Source organism: Bombina bombina, chromosome 12 (assembly GCF_027579735.1).
Source record: "Bombina bombina isolate aBomBom1 chromosome 12, aBomBom1.pri, whole genome shotgun sequence".
NCBI lineage: Eukaryota > Metazoa > Chordata > Amphibia > Anura > Bombinatoridae > Bombina > Bombina bombina.
The window spans coordinates 108,570,165-108,590,164 of record NC_069510.1 but is presented as its reverse complement, the minus strand read 5'-3'; the positions used below and the strand labels follow the sequence as shown (position 1 = coordinate 108,590,164).

Genomic DNA, 20,000 nt, shown 5'->3' with positions numbered 1-20,000 from the left:
ATAATCTTTAGCTATGTGTTTAAAGGGACATTAAGGTGAATTTTTATATATGGACAGTATACATCCACAATTAAAGGGACAGTCTAGTCAAAAATAAACTTTCATGATTCAGATAGGACATGCAATTTTAAACAACTTTCCAATTTACTTTTATCAATTTTGCTTTGTACTCTTGGCATTCTTAGTTGAAAGCTAAACCTAGGTAAAGCTCATATGCCAATTTCTTAGCTCTTGAAGGCTGCCTCTTATCTGAATCGATTTTGACATTTTTTTCACAACTAGAGGTCATTAGTTAATTTGTGCCATATAAATAACATTGTGCTCACGCCAGTTGAGTTACCTAGGAGCCAGTACTGATTGGCTAAAATGTAAGTCTGTCAAAAGAACTGAGATAAGGAGCAGTCTGCAAAGGCTTAGATACAAGGTAATCACAGAGGTAAAAAGTGTATTAATATAAAAGTATTGGTTATGCAAAACTGGGGAATGGGTAATAAAGGGATTATCTATCTTTTCAAACAATAACAATTCTGGTGTAGACTGTCCCTTTAAGTACGGCATTGCAAAGATCTACATACTCAATGTTTTATATATGCACAGTATATAATCTGCAAATAGAGGGCCAATAAACACCTTGAATTATAATATAAAATGTTTAATCACCCATAATAAAACAACTTTGCAATATACTATTTATTTATTTTGCCCCCTTTTCATGCAAGTTAGCTCTTATAAATGTGGCTTTACTAATTTTCAGAAAAGGAATTTTCAGATCTCTCAATTAGGAGCAGATATAAAAAAAGAATTCTCCTGCACTGATCAAGCAATTGCTACATAGCATGTTACATTTAAAATAGTTACTTTAAAATAGAACAAAGTTGTGGTATGTAACAGGGCTCTGGATTTTGTGAATTCATATGTGTAAGTTACCCAATAAATAATAGATATGACTTTTAATAACATCATTAAACATTTATGTACATAGTAAATAATGAACAGCACACATTAAAATTCTGAATCTGTCTCATACATAGGGGAGGGTGGAAGAGGCTGTTTTTATTACTTATAAACTCAGGAATTCCCCCATTTACAGTAACCAACCACATACCTACAATTAAAGTGTCCTGCTGGGTAATGTACTCATTGTTTATATTAAAAGTCATTGTTTTTTTCTATATGCAAAGTATGCAGCAGCAACTACATGCTGCATTGCAAAAAATAATGTTTCTTAAACATTTGCTGCCATTTTGTTGACACAATATGCAGGGTTTTTCTATTTCAGAACAGCGAATGGACAAAGCTCTTAAAAATCCACTTGACTAGTCTTATGTGCTGTAGCCTATCAGAGGCCAGAGGTATATGAGCTTGTGCACTGCTCTAAGGAATCAAGGTGTAGCAAATATCAGGGTCAGTTAAACTACAGCATACTTAAAGGGACTTAAATCTATCATGCACATCAGAGTGCAGTTTCTTTTTGAAATGCAAAAGTTTTCTTTCACGATTTAGATATAATATGCAATGTTACTTTCTAATTTACTTCTATAATCATATTTTCTTGGCTCTTTTGGTATCTTTTGTTGAAAAGCAGGAATATAAGCTTAGGAGCGTGAACGTGTCTGGCGCACTAAATGGCAGAAGTTTTGCAAAAAACAAAATTATGCTTAACTGATCATTTTCTTTTTTTCTGATGGAAAGAGTCCACAGCTGCATTCATTACTTTTGGGAAATAAGAACCTGGCCACCAGGAGGCGGCAAAGACACCCCAGCCAAAGGCTTAAATACTACTCCCACTCCCCTCATCCCCCAGTCATTCTGCCGAGGAACAAGGAACAGTAGAAAAAACAGGGTGAAAAAGGTTTATGGGGAGCTGTGGACTCTTTCCATCCAAAGAAAAGAAAATTATCAGGTAAGCATAATTTAAGTTTTTCTTCATAAATGGAAAGAGTCTACAGCTGCATTCATTACTTTTGGGAAAAACAATATCCAAGCTATAGAGGACACTGAATGCAAAAACGGGAGGGTACAAGAGGCGGCCCATTCTGAGGGCACCAGGCCTGAAAACCCCTACCCAACAAAATCCAGCGTTGTCCGAAGCCGAGAACAACTTTGAAAAAAAAGAAAAGGCCCAAGGACCCTGACCCGCAGATAGTCCACAGCCTTGCTAGAGACCTCAGGAACTAGACTCGACTGAGTCAACAGCCTCCAAGAGACACCGTCACCCAGCAGTCAGTCTCCAAACAACACACCCCTTACTAAAGAAATGGAACAAACTACCGTATTCTTCCACAAAGAAGAAAAGGCATGGAGAAAACATGATTGTACTTGTAAAGTGCGGCTAATCCCCCTTAAGGAACTCAAGGCGCTGCTCTTTTTATCAATCTCGAAAGGAGGAAAGGCTGAGTAGACCTCGCCAGGGATCAAACTTGAAACCCTCAGTTTGCTACAGTGCAGAGTAGCCACAGTGCATTAGTATGCTGAGCTAGCTGTCCAGCTAGCATAAGGAACTCCAGAAAAAACCCTAAAAAGGGCACAAACACAGAGCAAAAAAACAGAGAAACCGGGTCAGAGAAACAAGGGGAGGCAACGTCCAGACCCCAGAAACAGAAACCACGGGATAAGGCCGGGAATCTGAACCAGAGAGGATTTTCCCCTAACACAGTGCACTCTAAAAAGCAACTGAAGATGAAGGTCCCCCAAGTCGCAAAAAGGTAGCTCAGAATACCAAAATATTCAGAAACTAAACCTTGTGCAGCAAGCTCAGATAGGTCTGACGAACAACACCTGAAGCAAAAACACTGCACGCTGCAGTCATCTAAAAATGACTCTGAAACTTAAATACTTGCAGGGCAAGCAGAAAGCAGCTGAAGATAGGATGCTTCAGATTGCTAAGTATCCACTAACTAGAAGATAACGTCACAGGCTAAGAGCCACCAGTCCTTCCCACAAATCTTGAACATGAAGAAAGGAGAAACCTCAAGAGGTTTACCGTACCTCGAATGCTCTGAGGACGAATTTAGCAGAGCAACAGATCTCAGATCATGCTCCAACACGGACCAGCCCAAGCAACAGACATGTCTGATAGACAGGGGGGACAGAAAGATCCCAACCAAAAACCCCCAGGGAATGGAAAGAAATAGGGGGAACTCACCCACCCCAACAGAGCTCGGGTGCCAACCAAATCTGCTCCTCCAAAATAAGGCACTCCCAAGGAGAACCCCCTGGGACTTAGAACAGAAAAAAGCGCAATAGATCCGTAGGAAGACCTGTCACAGCTCTCTTAGACAGTCTCTACGTAAAGAGATCAAATTCCAACAAGTGGAACAGAGTCCACAGAGCAGCAGATGCTGCCCCTTATAGAACTAAGCCACCTGATCCAACCTCCTACACACAGGGCAGGACAATGACCCTCTAGAGAGAGGAAACCCCAGCTCATAAGGAAGACAAATTATCTTCTCAAAAGGGAAGGGCACATATAAGAAAAGCGTACATGTCCACAAGACATGAACCCATAGTATTATCAAAACACGGACCGAATGAAAATTGATCCAGACACCATCATTGACCCCACAGAGAAAAAACTCCCCATAGAGGTGCACACTCTGTCCGAAGGACAAGTCAGGCCTTAAAGTTTATAACCAGTACCCAAAGGTGGATGTGAACTCTGGCCTTCCTGCTTGCAAGCCCAATGAGCTAGCCCCTATGTCCCAACATAGGGTCCCTGAAAAGAAAAACTGTCCACAGGATCATAAGTCTCCAGACATCCAAGACAAGAACTCTGGACCCAGAATCATCCTAGAACGAACACCACCCTCAGGAAACACAAGATACCCCGTCTGAAGCAATCAGACCTCACAGGGGAAGAGAACCAGGAAACCCGGAGAACGGGTACAGGACTCACTCATAATTCCCAGCCCAAAGGGAAGAGAACACCCTTAGCCGAAGGTCAACACCCCTCCAGCAAGGTACTAGGCCACAACAAAGTCACGCAATTTCTCTAGAGCCCAAAGGCCCCAAGGGCAACACTAAGGGAAATGAGAACGAGAACAGAGTCACCCGAGAGTAGAAAGAAAGGCTAGTCTCCATAATCCTTTCAGATTAACATTCCAAAGGACCACACCCAAGGGAGAAGAATGCAAAGTAGCCCGAACCCAGGCAGAAAAAACATCCCCTTAGCAAGAAGCTTGGAAAAAGAGACAACACCTCCTATCGCCCCTGATATGGAGACAACTAACTCCCGAAGGAAGACAGGGCCTCATGGCCTTCACTTCCTAATTAAGCAGCCAAAGCCGCCACAAAAACAGGACGAAGTCCAGAAAGTCTCGACCCAAAGGAAGAGAACCTCTAAAAGGAACAAGTCCTAAAAGGACACTTCCAAAGAGACAATGAAAGGCAAAACCGTAAGAACGGCGTTATGAAGGACCTAAAACGGCCAAGCCTCCAACCCACAACAGGAAGGAACACTCTAGTTTCCCCAAAAACGGAAACGACTGAGCATGTCGCCGTGGATCTCAACGGAGTCCCGGCCCTCTAAATTGAAAGGCGAATGAGGACTGAACCAATCGCCCATACCCCTAAGCAATCACAGACTCTAAGTCCTCTCAGGATGCTAATTGAAGCTTGTAAAATAAAACAAGAAAACAACAAAAATCATATTGTGATCACTAGGGGCCCTCACCGGTCCAACCGGACATAAAAAGGTGCCACGTGTCTGAACTAGGCTTCAAAGACAGAAGGATTTGTACCCAGTCAGGACCAGCCTGAAACCGAGACCCCCAGCACGGTCAAGGCCACATAGAGTCTCCCCCGATGATGGAGGGATAAAGAACAGTCAGACAGACTTTTGTAAACAGTGCGACCACAAAAACGCAAGTATCAATACCAGAGAAGAAAGTTCCCGAAGGAAACATCACACCACAACATGAACTTTAGACCAAATAAAAATCATCCTCACCGGATGAAAATAAAAGATAAGGCAACCTGTAGGTTATCGCCCAGGAAGAATGGACAGACCCGCAGGACCAGCCCAACAAGGGGCCAAGACTTCCAAGCTCAGAACTGGAAATGGATACACAAATAACAAAGACTATAAGAAAATTACTTCATCCCCTTATGTCTATGTATGCAAGCCAGTCGAAGAGTAAGACTGAGAATCCCCAGACCCATTAAGAGTGGGATCCTCCAGCAACGCCAAAAACGTAGAACATGAAGGCACGCCAGTCTATAACGAATGGTGCAACATACCTCCGCCGGGACAACAGGAAACACCGGCCCGAAGGTTGACACCCTGAGGCCACAGGAGCAGTCGCTTCCCCCGGAAGGCTGAACTGGACCAGGCGATCCCACGCCTGACGAGCCCCAGTTAACGAAGCATGGACAATATTGTAAACACACTCCTGGGAAGTGCATATGCCCCAGAGCCAAAGATATGGCCAAGCGGAACCATGTCGTAACCTCCGGTGGGAACAGGCCACACTCCCTAGAAAGGATAAGTAGCGTTTGGGTTCCCTGCATGCGTAGCAAGAGTTGATGGTAGGAAAACGGCATTCGGAACATAACTGATGGGCATGTTTCACCCGGGCCAATTCATATTTTTCACAAGAAGTAGAGTCTGAATCAGACACATCTGTCTCCAAGAATCCTCCATAACTGAGACACTGCCACCTCCAGAGAACCAGACACCAGCGGACCAGGATTTTTCCATCGCCACGTGGTCAGGAAAGCGGAAATGGAGTCACCAGGTAAATCGTGCAGTCCATGCAAAAGCACGCCCGATCGAAAAGGTCACGTCACTAGACATAGGCCGTTATGTTCCAAAATAACCATGAGCCGAAGCAACACTACACAGTAGCAGACAGAATCACATAAACATGATTATAAACCCCCCTGATTGCTTGTGGAGCTGTTAATATGAGTCGGGATGGATTCACAGAAATACTCTCCCTGCATCTCCGGACTCTAACTTTCGCCCAGGCTCTCACCAAGAGGCTGACAGGATTACTTAAAACTCCAGTCCCATGCCGAAGAGTACTACCCTCCATAAGAGACTTTATCGAAACTTCTGACACTTGTCTGCCAACCTCCTGGGATGAAAGGCAAAGAATGACTGGAGGATGAGGAAAGTGGGAGGAGTATTTAAGCCTTTGGCTGGGTTGTCTTTGCCTCCTCCTGGTGGCCAGGTTCTTATTTCCCAAAAGTAATGAATGCAGATGTGGACTCTTTCCATTTATGAAGAAAATGTTATTTGTAAGAGCTTTAGATGGCCGCACTATTTTCTGTCATGTAGTGCTCTAGACAAATTTATAGGTACCTCTTTAACAAAGAATACCATGGGAACAAAGCAAATTTGATAATAGTTGAATGACAAAGTGCCCTGTTTTTAAAAATATCTTCATGAAACCAGACTGGCGATCCTCCGCCCGCAGCTCCTGTTGTACTTGGTACAGCAATGACGAAACCGGCTTCCTCCAATCGTTGGGTGACCTCACGAGCTGGACGCCTTGGGGTGCACGCCATGATTGGAGGAAGCCGGATTCGTCATTGCTATGCCAAGTACAGAAGGAGCTGCGGGCAGAGGATCACCAGACTGTTTTCATAAATGAAAGGTAAGTATTTTTTTAAAAAAGACACATAAAAGTGCCCCTATTTTTAAGAGTATTTTTAAAAACCGGACACTTTCTTATTAAACTTTACATTCACTTCAAGTTTTATATCCCTTTAACTACCAGGAAAAATGATACTCAAGGATCAGCTGCTTATTGGCTGATAAGGACAACTACAACCACTCTGCTGGTGGACAAGAACATGGCCAAGCATGAAAACAAAATATTTTTTATCATCACAGAAGTTTGTGTTTTAATGCATTTTAATATACCCTCTTGTGTATATAGAGAGAAAGCAGGCAAGTAATAATAAATACGAATTTACACTTCTGTATGGTTCAGTTTTGATTGTACTATCCCTTTAAGTGGTGTAACTGGACCTGTTACTGCCTATTTCACAGTGTTTATTATTTGATCTTTGTTTCTTGACAGCCTCATTTTTAAATATAAACAGACCCTTCCCAACATATTTTCTTAATTTTTTTTTTCACACTCTCTGCTTGCGCCTTTCTGTATTTCCAAAATATAAAGCTTGTGCTTGTTTTAAGACTGTAAGACCTAAGTACCTGGATGATCTGTCATGCAGCTGTGGTGGTCTGGGAGGCCGAGGTGGCTTTTCTGGTTTGGCATCACGGTCTCCCTCTGGTCCTTCCGCAGTAATGCTGATCCCTCCCGAGGCGCTGCTGCTTGTGGACGTGTTCCGTCTGTGCGTCAGGTCTGACATGCTAGAGCAGCGGGAGTGTTCAGAGCTGTGACCTGCACCCGAGGCATTATGGGAGGTTAATTACAACTTTATCTTATTTGCACAGTCTAAAGCCAGAAACAGCAGGTTATTAAATCACACCCATCACAGTTTTAATGACTCGGCTTTAGTTTTCCATACAAGTGGTGTTAATGCAACGGAGCAAGCAGATAGCTTTAGTGATAACAAGTGAATGTCCAGTTAATAAATCTGCCATACGGCACAATAATAATACCCAATTTTTTATATGTTAAAGGGACAGGAACCCCCAAAATCTTATTTCATGATTTGGATAGAATATACAATTTTTAACAACTTCTATTATCAAATTTGCTTAATTATCTTGTTATCCTTTGCTGAAGGAACAACATTGCACTATGGCAGCTATGTGAACACATCTAGTCAGCCAATCACAAGAGACAAATGTGCAGGCACCAATCAGCAGCTAGCTACCACTAGTGTAGGATATGTGCGTATTCTTTTTCAACAAGGGATACCAAGAGAACAAAGCCCATTTTAAAATAGAAGTGAATTTAAAAAAAAAAAAGTGTCTTAATATTACATGTTCTATCAAAAACATGCAAGTTTAATTTTGACTTTCCTATCCCTTTAATGATGTCTACTCAAGAGACAGTCTAGTCAAAATTAAACTTTCACGATTCAAATAGGGCATGTCATTTTAAACAACTTTCCAATTTACTTTTAACATCAAATTTGCTTTGTACTCTTGGTATTCTTTGTTGAAAGCTAAAAATAGAGTAGGCTCATATGCTAATATCTAAGCCCTTGAAGGCCGCCTCTTATCTCAGAGCATTTTGACAGTTTTCACAGCTAGATAGCGCTCGTTCGTGTGCCATATAGATAACATTGTGCTCACTCCTGTGGGGTTATTTATGAGTTAGCACTGATTGGCTAAAATGCAAGTCTGTCAACAGAACTGAAATAAGGGGGCAGTCTGCAGAGGCTTAGATACAAGGTAATCACAGAGGTAAAAAGTGTATTAATATAACTGTGTTGGTTGTGCAAAACTGGTGAGTGGGTAATAAAGGGATTATGTTTATTTTTAAACAATAACAATTCTGGAGTAGACTGTCCCTTTAAACTTTATAATAAACCTACAGTAAATGTGGAGTATCTGCTCCGAGCCCCTTTCACTGGGCGTCCCAGTCTAACCTTTTAAACAGTGCTAAACTGGGAGCTTCTAAGTAAGTTTTATACTGGATTTTTATATCAGTATCTGTGCATATTCTTCTTTACCGTTGTGTCTATTACATGCAGTTATATGAAAAGTGGTGTATACTGCCCCTTTAAGAAACATGACCCACCCCCATCCCCATTACTATAAAATGCAATGTTTGCTCCTTTTAAAGTGAATGCAGACCCAATCAAACTAAAACACATGTATGACCAACTACGGAACATATTTAATAAGTTATAAACTTTTGTATCCTTTAACAAGCTTATTATCTTTGCTGCCAGAGAGAGAAATGCAGATTGGGGTAACGCTTGCTATTCCCACCACAACTTTTTAGTGCGCTAAAATAACCGTACTTTGTTTTGTGAAGATACACACAGCATATCATGAAGACTCCCCCAGCTGGGTAGTTCTGTGAGCAGCAGAAATGCGCTTACCTGATACTTTGGATTGCTGGCTGGCCTGGCTGGAGTTACGAGAATGCCCAGAGTGGGACATTTCCTCTGGACTTGAGAGGTTCTGATCTATTTCATCAAACATCCCTGGAAATCAATAAATAAATATAGGAATTGGGAATAGCTGTTCTGTCATCACGATCGATGTGTCACAATACAGCTGAAAACCCTTCTGTAGGCGTCTCCATTCACAATAATGACTTCAGTCTCACTCCACCAGTGCAATTACTTACTGTGGGACATCCCAAATTCCACAATCAAGGACATAATGTGTATCTGAATATTTTTTACTACAGCCAGGGCTCAAAATGTCATGACCTAAGCTACTAGCCAGCCCAAAATGTTACTTGCCACTTTTGATCCCACTCACACCACACCCACTACCCCCCCCCCTTGACATATGTTTAGCCAATGTGAAACACCTTATTATGCAGTAATATTTTAATATTGTGTTTGTTTTATACCATAACTTAAATAATTCAACATACAGTAATGAATTAACAAAAATAAGTGCATGGCAGTTGGCAACATCAACTAGAGGTTCTGGGGAAGACAACAGCTGGACAAAAAAAAAGGAAGTTGTTGAACTGAGAGAAAGCAGAGTATGTTGACATTAATGTGAGGTCATAGCAGACCTGGAAAAAATGTTTTAGAACTATCATCTCTCAACTATCTTTCTTCATTCCCTCCTCAATCTCTCTTTTTACCCCCTCCCTTCTCTCTCGGGCCATATCTTCTCTTTACACTCTCTCTTCTCTCTCAAATCTCTTAACGCTATCTTTTTCGCCACTTTCAATTTTCCTCTCCAATCTCTCTCTACCCCTGTTTACCCTCTCAGAAGTAACAGTCTAAGCACTAATGGGGTCCCTATACCCCTAGAGGAATAACATATCCTAGCCCTTTCATGGATATATATCTCTTTAGATAATATTTGTACACATGCACTCGGCCACTGGCTAGTGGAAATTTTGACCCCTGCTACAGCTATAAAACAATGACAGCAGATAATGGAGCCAGATGCGGGAAGTTCTCATACCTGAGCCAAGCATTGCCTGGCGACTTCTGTTCTGGCGTACAGTATTGCTTGCGCTGCGCACAGTTCCTTCACCCTTACAGGTCAACTGTAGGGAAGAATCCTGTCCAGGGGCAGAAACCGATTTGGCTGTTGATGGAGGCCTGAAATGAAGCGATCAGTTAACAGCGCAATCAATTTAAATTGCACTTTTACAATCAAAGTCTGCAAAGTTCAATCTTTATTGGAAATCAACATAGAGGCCATTTACTCTGGCTCATTCTATGTGTGTAGTCAATGTTTTCCACAAAAGAAAGAATAGCTCAGCTTGTGCCTGTTATTGGCTGTACTAACACACCCACGCTACAGGTTTATTGATTGGTTAAACTGGCACACCCATATTACAGTTTTCATTCTGATTGGTTACACTGACACACCCACATTACAGTTTTCATTCTGATTGGTTACACTGACACACCACATTACAGTTTTCATTCTGATTGGTTACACTGACACACCCACATTACAGTTTTCATTCTGATTGGTTACACTGACACACCCACATTACAGTTTTCATTCTGATTGGTTACACTGACACACCCACATTAGTTTTAATTCTGATTGGTTACACTGACACACCCACATTACAGTTTTTATTTTGATTGGTTACACTGACACACCCACATAACAGTTTTCATTCTGATTGGTTACACTGACACACCCACATTACAGTTTTTATTTTGATTGGTTACACCGACACACCCACATTACAGTTTTCATTCTGATTGGTTACACTGACACACCCACATTACAGTTTTCATTCTGATTGGTTACACTGACACCCACATTAGTTTTAATTCTGATTGGTTACACTGACACATCCACATTACAGCTTTTATTTTGATTGGTTACACTGACACACCCACATAACAGTTTTCATTTTGATTGGTTACACTGCCACACCCCCACTGGAAGTTCACTCTAACCTACTGTAATGCATGAGCAATACTTTGGGAGAGTCCTGGTTCTTTAAGAGAGGCTAGTAAGTTTTCTACAGATATCTGTGCTGCTGCTCATAGTATTGTTTAAGGCTAAAAGGTTCACACAGAAATGATCAGCTGCCCTCATCCCAGTAATCAAATAACTGTCAATAAAAACAACTTACGTTTTAAAGCAGGGGTCTCCAGAGAGCAGAGACATCCCAATGGTGACCTGCCAAGTGAAATGTGACATATTAGTCATTGTTGGAAGTGACAAGCGCAAGACTGGAAGACAGATGTTTATGGTAAGAAGGGCAGGGTAACTGGTGAAGGCATACTGGCAAGAGAGGGTAGAATGAATGTGGTATTTGGGGAGAGTATAAACAGAGGCAGAAGGAGTGGGGGGAGTCGCTACCTTCAGTATAGAGTTGTCCTGTCTTGTGTTTCTCGTATCGTATCCTTCCAACAGGCAGCAGCGTGCCGTGGATCCAGAGCCGGCAAACTCTGCCAGGTTCAGGTCAGCAAAACCCAGCTGAAAATATGAAGAAAAAACCCCCACTTTAGATGATCCCGGCACAGCAAAGGTGGTGAGAGACCGAAGGAAAATGACAACATGCAACTTGAAGCGTCCCTTGCGCACACACACGTTACAATGTAATGTAGTAATGCAGGAGCCGCACAACAAGATTATTGCCGCTTGCACTGCACAATAAGCATTAGACTTGTGCATTTGAATCCTCCGTTAGGATACGAATGCGGAAGTAAGCTCTATTTGTGTTTTTTCAGAGCCGGACTGATTCTAGTACAAGATCACCATGTTAAGATCTGGATTTGCACAGATCTAAAAGGTGGTGATCTTGCACCAGAATTAATCCAGCTCCAAAAAGAGACAAATAGCGCTTACGCATTCAGATACTAACGAAGTGTAATAAGCATATGCAGCTCAGTACGCTTTCATAAGCTCTTTGGACATATAGACAGCTTTCAGGCTACTATATTTTATTCTTATAAGCCTTATGCTCATTCTGTATTTTTTATAACTACACCATAATATTCTGCTTTACTAAACAGCATGGGAATAATAGGAGTTATATCATTAAATCTAATGTACCAATCAGAGGGTACAGGGATCGCTGCTTAACAGATGCAGCTTCTGATTGGCTACACGGAGCAGAGCCGTATAAAGAAAACAAAGGGTTCAGCTAAGGTAACTTTGCATTCAAATTTATGAAAATTAATATGCACAGAAGATTTTTTCTAAAATGGTATTTTGTTTTTGCTAGCAAAAATGATACATTAACCCCTTAATGACCGCCCACGTACAGGGTACATCTGTGGTCGTTAACAAGCCCCTTTATAGTGCAGGTCTTGCCGATGCCGTGAGGCATGCAGTACTAGCATAGTCTTGACGCTTCCAACAAAGCTGCACTAGGAAACCCCTTAACAAACACGTGGCATACAGGGTACATTGGTCATTAATGGAGTTAAAGTATATTAAAGGGACTGTAAAGTCAAAATTAAATGTTCATTAGCCAAATAAAGACTGCAATTTTAAACAACTTTCCAATATACTTCTATATATTTGTTTTGTTCTCTTGGTATCTTTTTTAAGAGTAAATCTAGATAGGCTGATATGAGCTTAGGAGCGTGCACGTGTCTTTAGCAGTCTATGGCAGCAGTGTTTGCAACTATGTATAACATTGCTATAAACAATATTGCAGATAATGCTCCCAAATGGTTAAAGACATGTTTACGTACCAAGGGAACTAAGCACATTTGATAATAGAAGTAAAGTGGAAAGTTGCTAACGGTTTACTGCCATTATCAAATGTGCTTTGTTCCCTTGGTACGTAAATATGTCTTTAGCCATTTGGCAGCATTATCTGCAACCTTGGCTCTCCTGATGTTTTGGAACTATATTTCCCATGATGCTCAGGCAGTGTAAAGAATGTCTTGGCATCATGGGCAATGTAGTTCCAAAACATCTGGAGAGCCAAGGTTGCCGACCTCTATCCAATCCATTTAAGTTTAATTTTCACTTTATTGTCTCTTTAAAGGTGAATGCATGATGTATGTGTCCCTTTAACAGTAGGTGACCACAAAAAGCAGCCACTTTATATGCTTGGAAGATGGTGGTTCTTAAGTGGCCCCTCTGCACCCTGCTACTGTTTAATGGGCAGAGGGTCTTCTACCTTCTATCAGGTCAGGAAACTAATGGCGGAAAAGAGCTGTCAAGAGAGGATGCTCTGCCCTGAGTGCCCTCACGGTGCTTCCGCCATAAAGCTGCTGATTCAACAAAGTTGTCTGGGCCTTTGTACTAAAGTTGTGTCACACAGGGAATGGGGGAAGAAATACATAGTGTGCACCATAGGAATCCTATACGCAGATCCTGCCACGGTAAACGTACCTTACAACAGGATGTGTGTAATGTATCCTACCAAATAATAACCAGGGGCCACTGTAACCATAACAAAACGCAAAATATAATCCACTATATACATACACATTTATTCAGAAGGGATTAGGAAAAGAATTGTTAAAACAACATCTCTTGATTTGTTCTTGGGAATTCATTTATCTTTTTTAACATAGAAGATGGAATTGGCAAGTCACCCTGGATTTTTGTGCTCGCCCTCCAAATAAAATATGACCCAGAGGGCACCTGGAAAAAGCAACAAGCAAATTAAACAGATATTTAAGCTGGGACCCTAGAGATGTGCCGGTGTTGGACAACAAGACGTGCGAGTGACATCACGGAGAGCAGATGGGGATGACATGGACACATTTGATGAGTATGATAGGCTTACCTTTGAGTATGTTTTTCCACCCTTGAGTTCCTGTAACAGGAAAAGATAGATTATGATTTCCATTGTGAAAATGCAAAAACAAACAGTGCACAGTTTATGGATCATACGAACAGCTGTTGTGTTAGAAAATACACCCAAGTGCAGTTAAAAGTCCTTGAGACGCACAAAGGGTTAAATCCAGAGCGACACTCTGGTTGTGTGCGTAGAAAACCAGAACTGACATCCTGCAGCAATGACGCGCAGCCCACATCACGCACAGCATCTCACACAAAGCATCCCACACGCTGTACCGCAAAACAGTTTCACAGCAGCCCACTTTAGTGCTCACACAATTAGAAATAGCAAATGCAGCCTTGCGATTCCCAGCACACAGCTATCAGCCATGAAGCACCCTGTGCGGAAAAAAACACGCAGGTTCTGTGGCATTGTACAAAGTATTAAAGGGATATTAGCACTGCCGGATGGTTAGCCAATAAGAAGCTGCAGACCCATGTGGCCACCAATCACCAACCATCACCAGTTCAGTAGCTCTCCAGCAGGACGTTAATCACTAATGCACACATTACATGCTGAAAGCAATTAGAGCACATCATTCTGCATTAGTGTCTCTTTAATTACTGGTAACTAGACTCTGAGCACAGAAAATGTCACTGTCTTTTAATCTCTGGTATTGTCAACTGAATAAGGTGATAGTCTCAATCACCGACCCTGTTCTATACAAGGAGAATGTTATTACTCACTGCCCCCAGAAAGGCTGAATGGCATTCTGGAGAATTCAGCACCTTAACCCTGCAACATGCTGCACTGTGTTTGTTTGATCAAACAGAGGATCTTATTTAGAACGGTCTATTATTGGCCAAAGCAAAGACAAACATGAGAATTTTCAAAAGGTATGCTTCTGCACTGCAAAACAATGGAAATTCTGCTAATAAATTGCACTAAATTACTGACATGCACTGTGAATATATAAAACATTTATTGTATATGCAGATCTTTTGCAATGCAGCGCTTAATTGCTGATATACTTTGAATTTATAAAACTTTTATTGTGAGTACAGCTATTATACAATGCAGTGCTTGAATGATAATATATATTTATATTTTGGGCATATATATAAAACATTGTGGGTCAGACTTCACCCGTTTACGGGCACACGATAAATAACCAACTATTACAAGTGGCTGGTTATTGCTACCGCGAGCATTCTAATTTTCTAAATGTCCCCCAATTGCCCCCAAAATAAAATGTAGTAATCTTTATTAAAAAATATTAATAGTAGTATCTTTATTTTTTATAAAGTAACTGCACAAAGCAGTTATAAGGGGTTAAAGTTGGTGGGTGTGGGGTGTTAGAGGAAAAAAAATGGCACTGAAAAGTTCCTTTACATTGTGGTCTATGGAAACTGTGTGTTCCCTGTAAATGTATATGCTTATATAGATATATATTTATGCGCTAATATGTATATATGTAAAATTGCTTCCCGTTGCTGCGCTACTTACCCCCTTCGCTGCGCTAGGTTCTCTGCCGTGTCCGACAGCATGAGAACGAGGCTCCCATTGGAGCCTATGGAAGCGCACTCTTGTGAGAGCAAAGCTTCTGTGCAATGCGAACGCGACCAAGGCATTTCACCTAACTTGTAATACCAGTGCTCATTTGCGTGTGCTGGTATTTCTAAGATGAGCGCAAATATCGCTTTTGCAAAAGTGATATTTTACGCTCAACTTGTAATCTGGCCCTTATTGTGTATGAAAACCATATGCAATGCTAAACTTAATGGCATATACTACGTATTTATAACATCTAATGTGTATGCCCATCTTTTCAATTCATTTATTAATTATAAAAAAAACATAATTTATGCTTACCTGATAAATTTATTTCTCTTGTGGTGTATCCAGTCCACGGATCATCCATTACTTGTGGGATATTCTCCTTCCCAACAGGAAGTTGCAAGAGGATCACCCACAGCAGAGCTGCTATATAGCTCCTCCCCTAACTGCCATATCCAGTCATTCGACCAAAACTAGCCGAGAAAGGAGAAACCATAGGGTGCAGTGGTGACTGTAGTTTAAAATTTAGACCTGCCTTAAAAGGACAGGGCGGGCCGTGGACTGGATACACCACAAGAGAAATACATTTATCAGGTAAGCATAAATTATGTTTTCTCTTGTTAGGTGTATCCAGTCCACGGATCATCCATTACTTGTGGGATACCAATACCAAAGCTAAAGTACACGGATGAAGGGAGGGACAAGGCAGGTACTTAAACGGAAGGAACCACTGCCTGTAGAACCTTTCTCCCAAAAATAGCCTCCGAAGAAGCAAAAGTATCAAATTTGTAAAATTTTGAAAAGGTATGAAGCGAAGACCAAGTCGCCGCTTTGCAAATCTGTTCAACAGAAGCCTCATTTTAAAGGCCCAGGTGGAAGCCACAGCTCTAGTAGAATGAGCTGTAATCCTTTCAGGGGGCTGCTGTCCAGCAGTCTCATAGGCTAAGCGAATTACGCTCCGAAGCCAAAAAGAAAGAGAGGTTGTCGAAGCCTTTTGACCTCTCCTCTGTCCAGAGTAAACAACAAACAGGGAAGATGTTTGATGAAAATCTTTAGTCGCTTGTAAGTAAAACTTTAAAGCACGGACTACGTCCAAATTATGTAAAAGACGTTCCTTCTTTGAAGAAGGATTAGGACACAATGATGGAACAACAATCTCTTGATTGATATTCTTGTTGGAAACTACCTTAGGTAAAAACCCAGGTTTTGTACGCAGAACTACTTTATCTGTATGGAAAATCAGATAAGGAGAATCACATTGTAAAGCTGATAACTCAGAGACTCTACGAGCCGAGGAAATAGCCATCAAAAACAGAACTTTCCAAGATAAAAGTTTGATATCAATGGAATGAAGGGGTTCAAACGGAACTCCTTGAAGAACCTTAAGAACCAAGTTTAAGCTCCATGGAGGAGCAACCGGTTTAAACACAGGCTTAATTCTAACCAAAGCCTGACAAAATGCCTGGACGTCTGGAACCTCTGCCAGACGCTTGTGCAAAAGGATAGAAAGAGCAGAAATCTGTCCCTTTAAAGAACTAGCTGATAATCCTTTATCCAAACCCTCTTGGAGAAAGGACAATATCCTAGGAATCCTAACCTTAGTCCATGAGTAATTCTTGGATTCACACCAATGAAGATATTTGCGCCATATCTTATGGTAGATTTTCCTGGTTACAGGCTTTCGTGCCTGTATTAAGGTATCAATGACTGACTCGGAGAAGCCACGCCTTGATAAAATCAAGCGTTCAATCTCCAGGCAGTCAGTCTCAGAGAAATTAGATTTGGATGATTGAAAGGACCTTGTAGTAGAAGGTCTTGTCTCAGAGGCAGAGGCCAAGGTGGAAAGGATGACATGTCCACCAGGTCTGCATACCAGGTCCTGCGTGGCCACGCAGGCACGATCAAGATCACCAATGCTCTCTCCTGTTTGATTTTGGCAATCAGTCGAGGGAGCAGAGGAAACGGTGGAAACACATAAGCCAGGTTGAAGAACCACGGTGCTGCTAGAGCATCTATCAGCGTCGCTTCTGGGTCCCTGGACCTGGATCCATAACAAGGAAGCTTGGCGTTCTGGCGAGACGCCATGAGATCCAATTCTGGTGTGCCCCAACGATGAACCAATTGAGCAAACGCCTCTGGATGGAGTTCCCACTCCCCTGGATGAAAAGTCTGATGACTTAGAAAATCCGCCTCCCAGTTCTCTACACCTGGGATATAGATCGCTGATAGATGGCAAGAGTGAGTCTCTGCCCAGCGAATTATCTTGGAGACTTCTAACATCGCTAGGGAGCTCCTGGTCCCCCCTTGATGGTTGATGTAAGCCACAGTCGTGATGTTGTCCGACTGAAATCTGATTAACCTCAGTGTTGCTAACTGAGGCCAAGCTAGAAGAGCATTGAATATTGCTCTTAACTCCAGAATATTTATTGGGAGGAGTTTCTCCTCCTGAGTCCACGATCCCTGAGCCTTCAGGGAATTCCAGACTGCACCCCAACCTAGAAGGCTGGCATCTGTTGTTACAATTGTCCAATCTGGCCTGCGAAAGGTCATACCTTTGGACAGATGGACCCGAGATAGCCACCAGAGAAGAGAATCTCTGGTCTCTTGATCCAGATTTAGCAGAGGGGACAAATCTGTGTAATCCCCATTCCACTGACTGAGCATGCATAATTGCAGCGGTCTGAGATGTAGGTGCGCAAATGGCACTATGTCCATCGCCGCTACCATTAAGCCGATCACTTCCATGCACTGAGCCACCGAAGGGCGCGGAATGTAGTGAAGAACACGGCAGGAATTTAGAAGCTTTGATAACCTGGACTCCGTCAGGTAAATTTTCATTTCTACAGAATCTATCAGAGTTCCTAGGAAGGAAACCCTTGTGAGGGGTGATAGAGAACTCTTTCCCTCGTTCACTTTCCACCCATGCAACCTCAGAAATGCCAACACTATGTCTGTATGAGATTTGGCAATTTGGAAGTTTGACGCCTGTATCAGGATGTCGTCTAGATAAGGGGCCACTGCTATGCCCCGTGGTCTTAGGACCGCCAGAAGAGACCCCAGAACCTTTGTAAAAATTCTTGGGGCTGTAGCTAACCCGAAGGGAAGAGCCACAAACTGGTAATGCCTGTCTAGAAAGGCAAACCTTAGGAACCGATGATTATCTTTGTGAATCGGTATGTGAAGGTAAGCATCCTTCAAATCCACTGTGGTCATGTACTGACCCTCCTGGATCATTGGTAGGATTGTCCGAATAGTTTCCATTTTGAACGATGGAACGCTGAGGAATTTGTTTAAGATCTTTAGATCCAAAATTGGTCTGAAGGTTCCCTCTTTTTTGGGAACCACAAACAGATTTGAATAAAATCCCTGTCCTTGTTCCATCTGTGGAACTGGATGGATCACTCCCATTATTAGGAGGTCTTGCACACAGCGTAAGAATGCCTCTTTCTTTATCTGGTTTACAGATAATCTCGAAAGGTGAAATCTCCCTTGTGGGGGGGAAGCTTTGAAGTCCAGAAGATATCCCTGAGATATGATCTCCAACGCCCAGGGATCCTGAACATCTCTTGCCCACGCCTGGGCGAAGAGAGAAAGTCTGCCCCCTACTAGATCCGTTGCCGGATAGGGGGCCGTTCCTTCATGCTGTCTTAGAGGCAGCAGCAGGCTTTCTGGCCTGCTTGCCTTTGCTCCAGGCCTGGTTAGATTTCCAGGCCGGCTTGGATTGCGCAAAAGTTCCCTCTTGTTTTGTAGCAGAGGAAGTTGATGCTGCACCTGCCTTGAAGTTTTGAAAGGCACGAAAATTAGACTGTTTGGCCCTTGATTTGGCCCTGTCCTGAGGAAGGGTATGACCCTTACCTCCAGTAATGTCAGCAATAATTTCCTTCAAACCAGGCCCGAATAGGGTCTGCCCCTTGAAGGGAATGTTAAGTAATTTAGACTTTGAAGTCACGTCAGCTGACCAAGATTTAAGCCATAGCGCCCTACGCGCCTGGATGGCGAATCCAGAATTCTTAGCCGTTAGTTTAGTCAAATGAACAATGGCATCAGAAACAAATGAGTTAGCTAGCTTAAGTGTTCTAAGCTTGTTAAGTATTTCAGTCAATGGAGTAGCTGTCTGAAAGGCCTCTTCCAGAGACTCAAACCAGAACGCCGCAGCAGCAGTGACAGGAGCAATGCATGCAAGGGGCTGCAGGATAAAACCTTGTTGAATAAACATTTTCTTAAGGTAACCTAATTTTTTATCCATTGGATCTGAAATAGCACAACTGTCCTCGACAGGGATAGTGGTACGATTTGCTAAAGTAGAAACTGCTCCCTCCACCTTAGGGACCGTCTGCCATAAGTCCTGTGTGGTGGCGTCTATTGGAAACATTTTTCTAAAAATAGGAGGGGGGGAAAACGGCACACCGGGTCTGTCCCACTCCTTAGTAATAATTTCTGTAAACCTTTTAGGTATTGGAAAAACGTCAGTACACACCGGCACCGCGTAGTATTTATCCAGTCTACACAATTTCTCTGGCACTGCAATTGTGTCACAGTCATTCAGAGCAGCTAAAACCTCTCCAAGCAACACACCGGAGGTTCTCAAGTTTAAATTTAAAAGTAGACATATCTGAATCAGGTTTCCCCGAGTCAGAGACATCACCCACAGACTGAAGCTCT

At 42.3% G+C, this 20,000-nt stretch overlaps 1 protein-coding gene across 1 annotated transcript in view; it reads right to left on the bottom strand.

The window, feature by feature from the left end:
* The window catches only part of EEIG1 (estrogen-induced osteoclastogenesis regulator 1), a 117,526-nt gene that overhangs the window by 13,603 nt on the left and 83,923 nt on the right, over positions 1-20,000 (bottom strand). Inside the window, exons 4-9 of the mRNA XM_053695394.1 lie at positions 13,788-13,817; positions 11,396-11,512; positions 11,166-11,212; positions 10,025-10,164; positions 8,971-9,075; positions 7,163-7,352 (exon numbers count right to left, since the gene is read on the bottom strand). Of these exons, the coding sequence (XP_053551369.1) occupies positions 7,163-7,352; positions 8,971-9,075; positions 10,025-10,164; positions 11,166-11,212; positions 11,396-11,512; positions 13,788-13,817 (629 nt within the window). The remainder of the gene's footprint in view (positions 1-7,162; positions 7,353-8,970; positions 9,076-10,024; positions 10,165-11,165; positions 11,213-11,395; positions 11,513-13,787; positions 13,818-20,000) is intronic.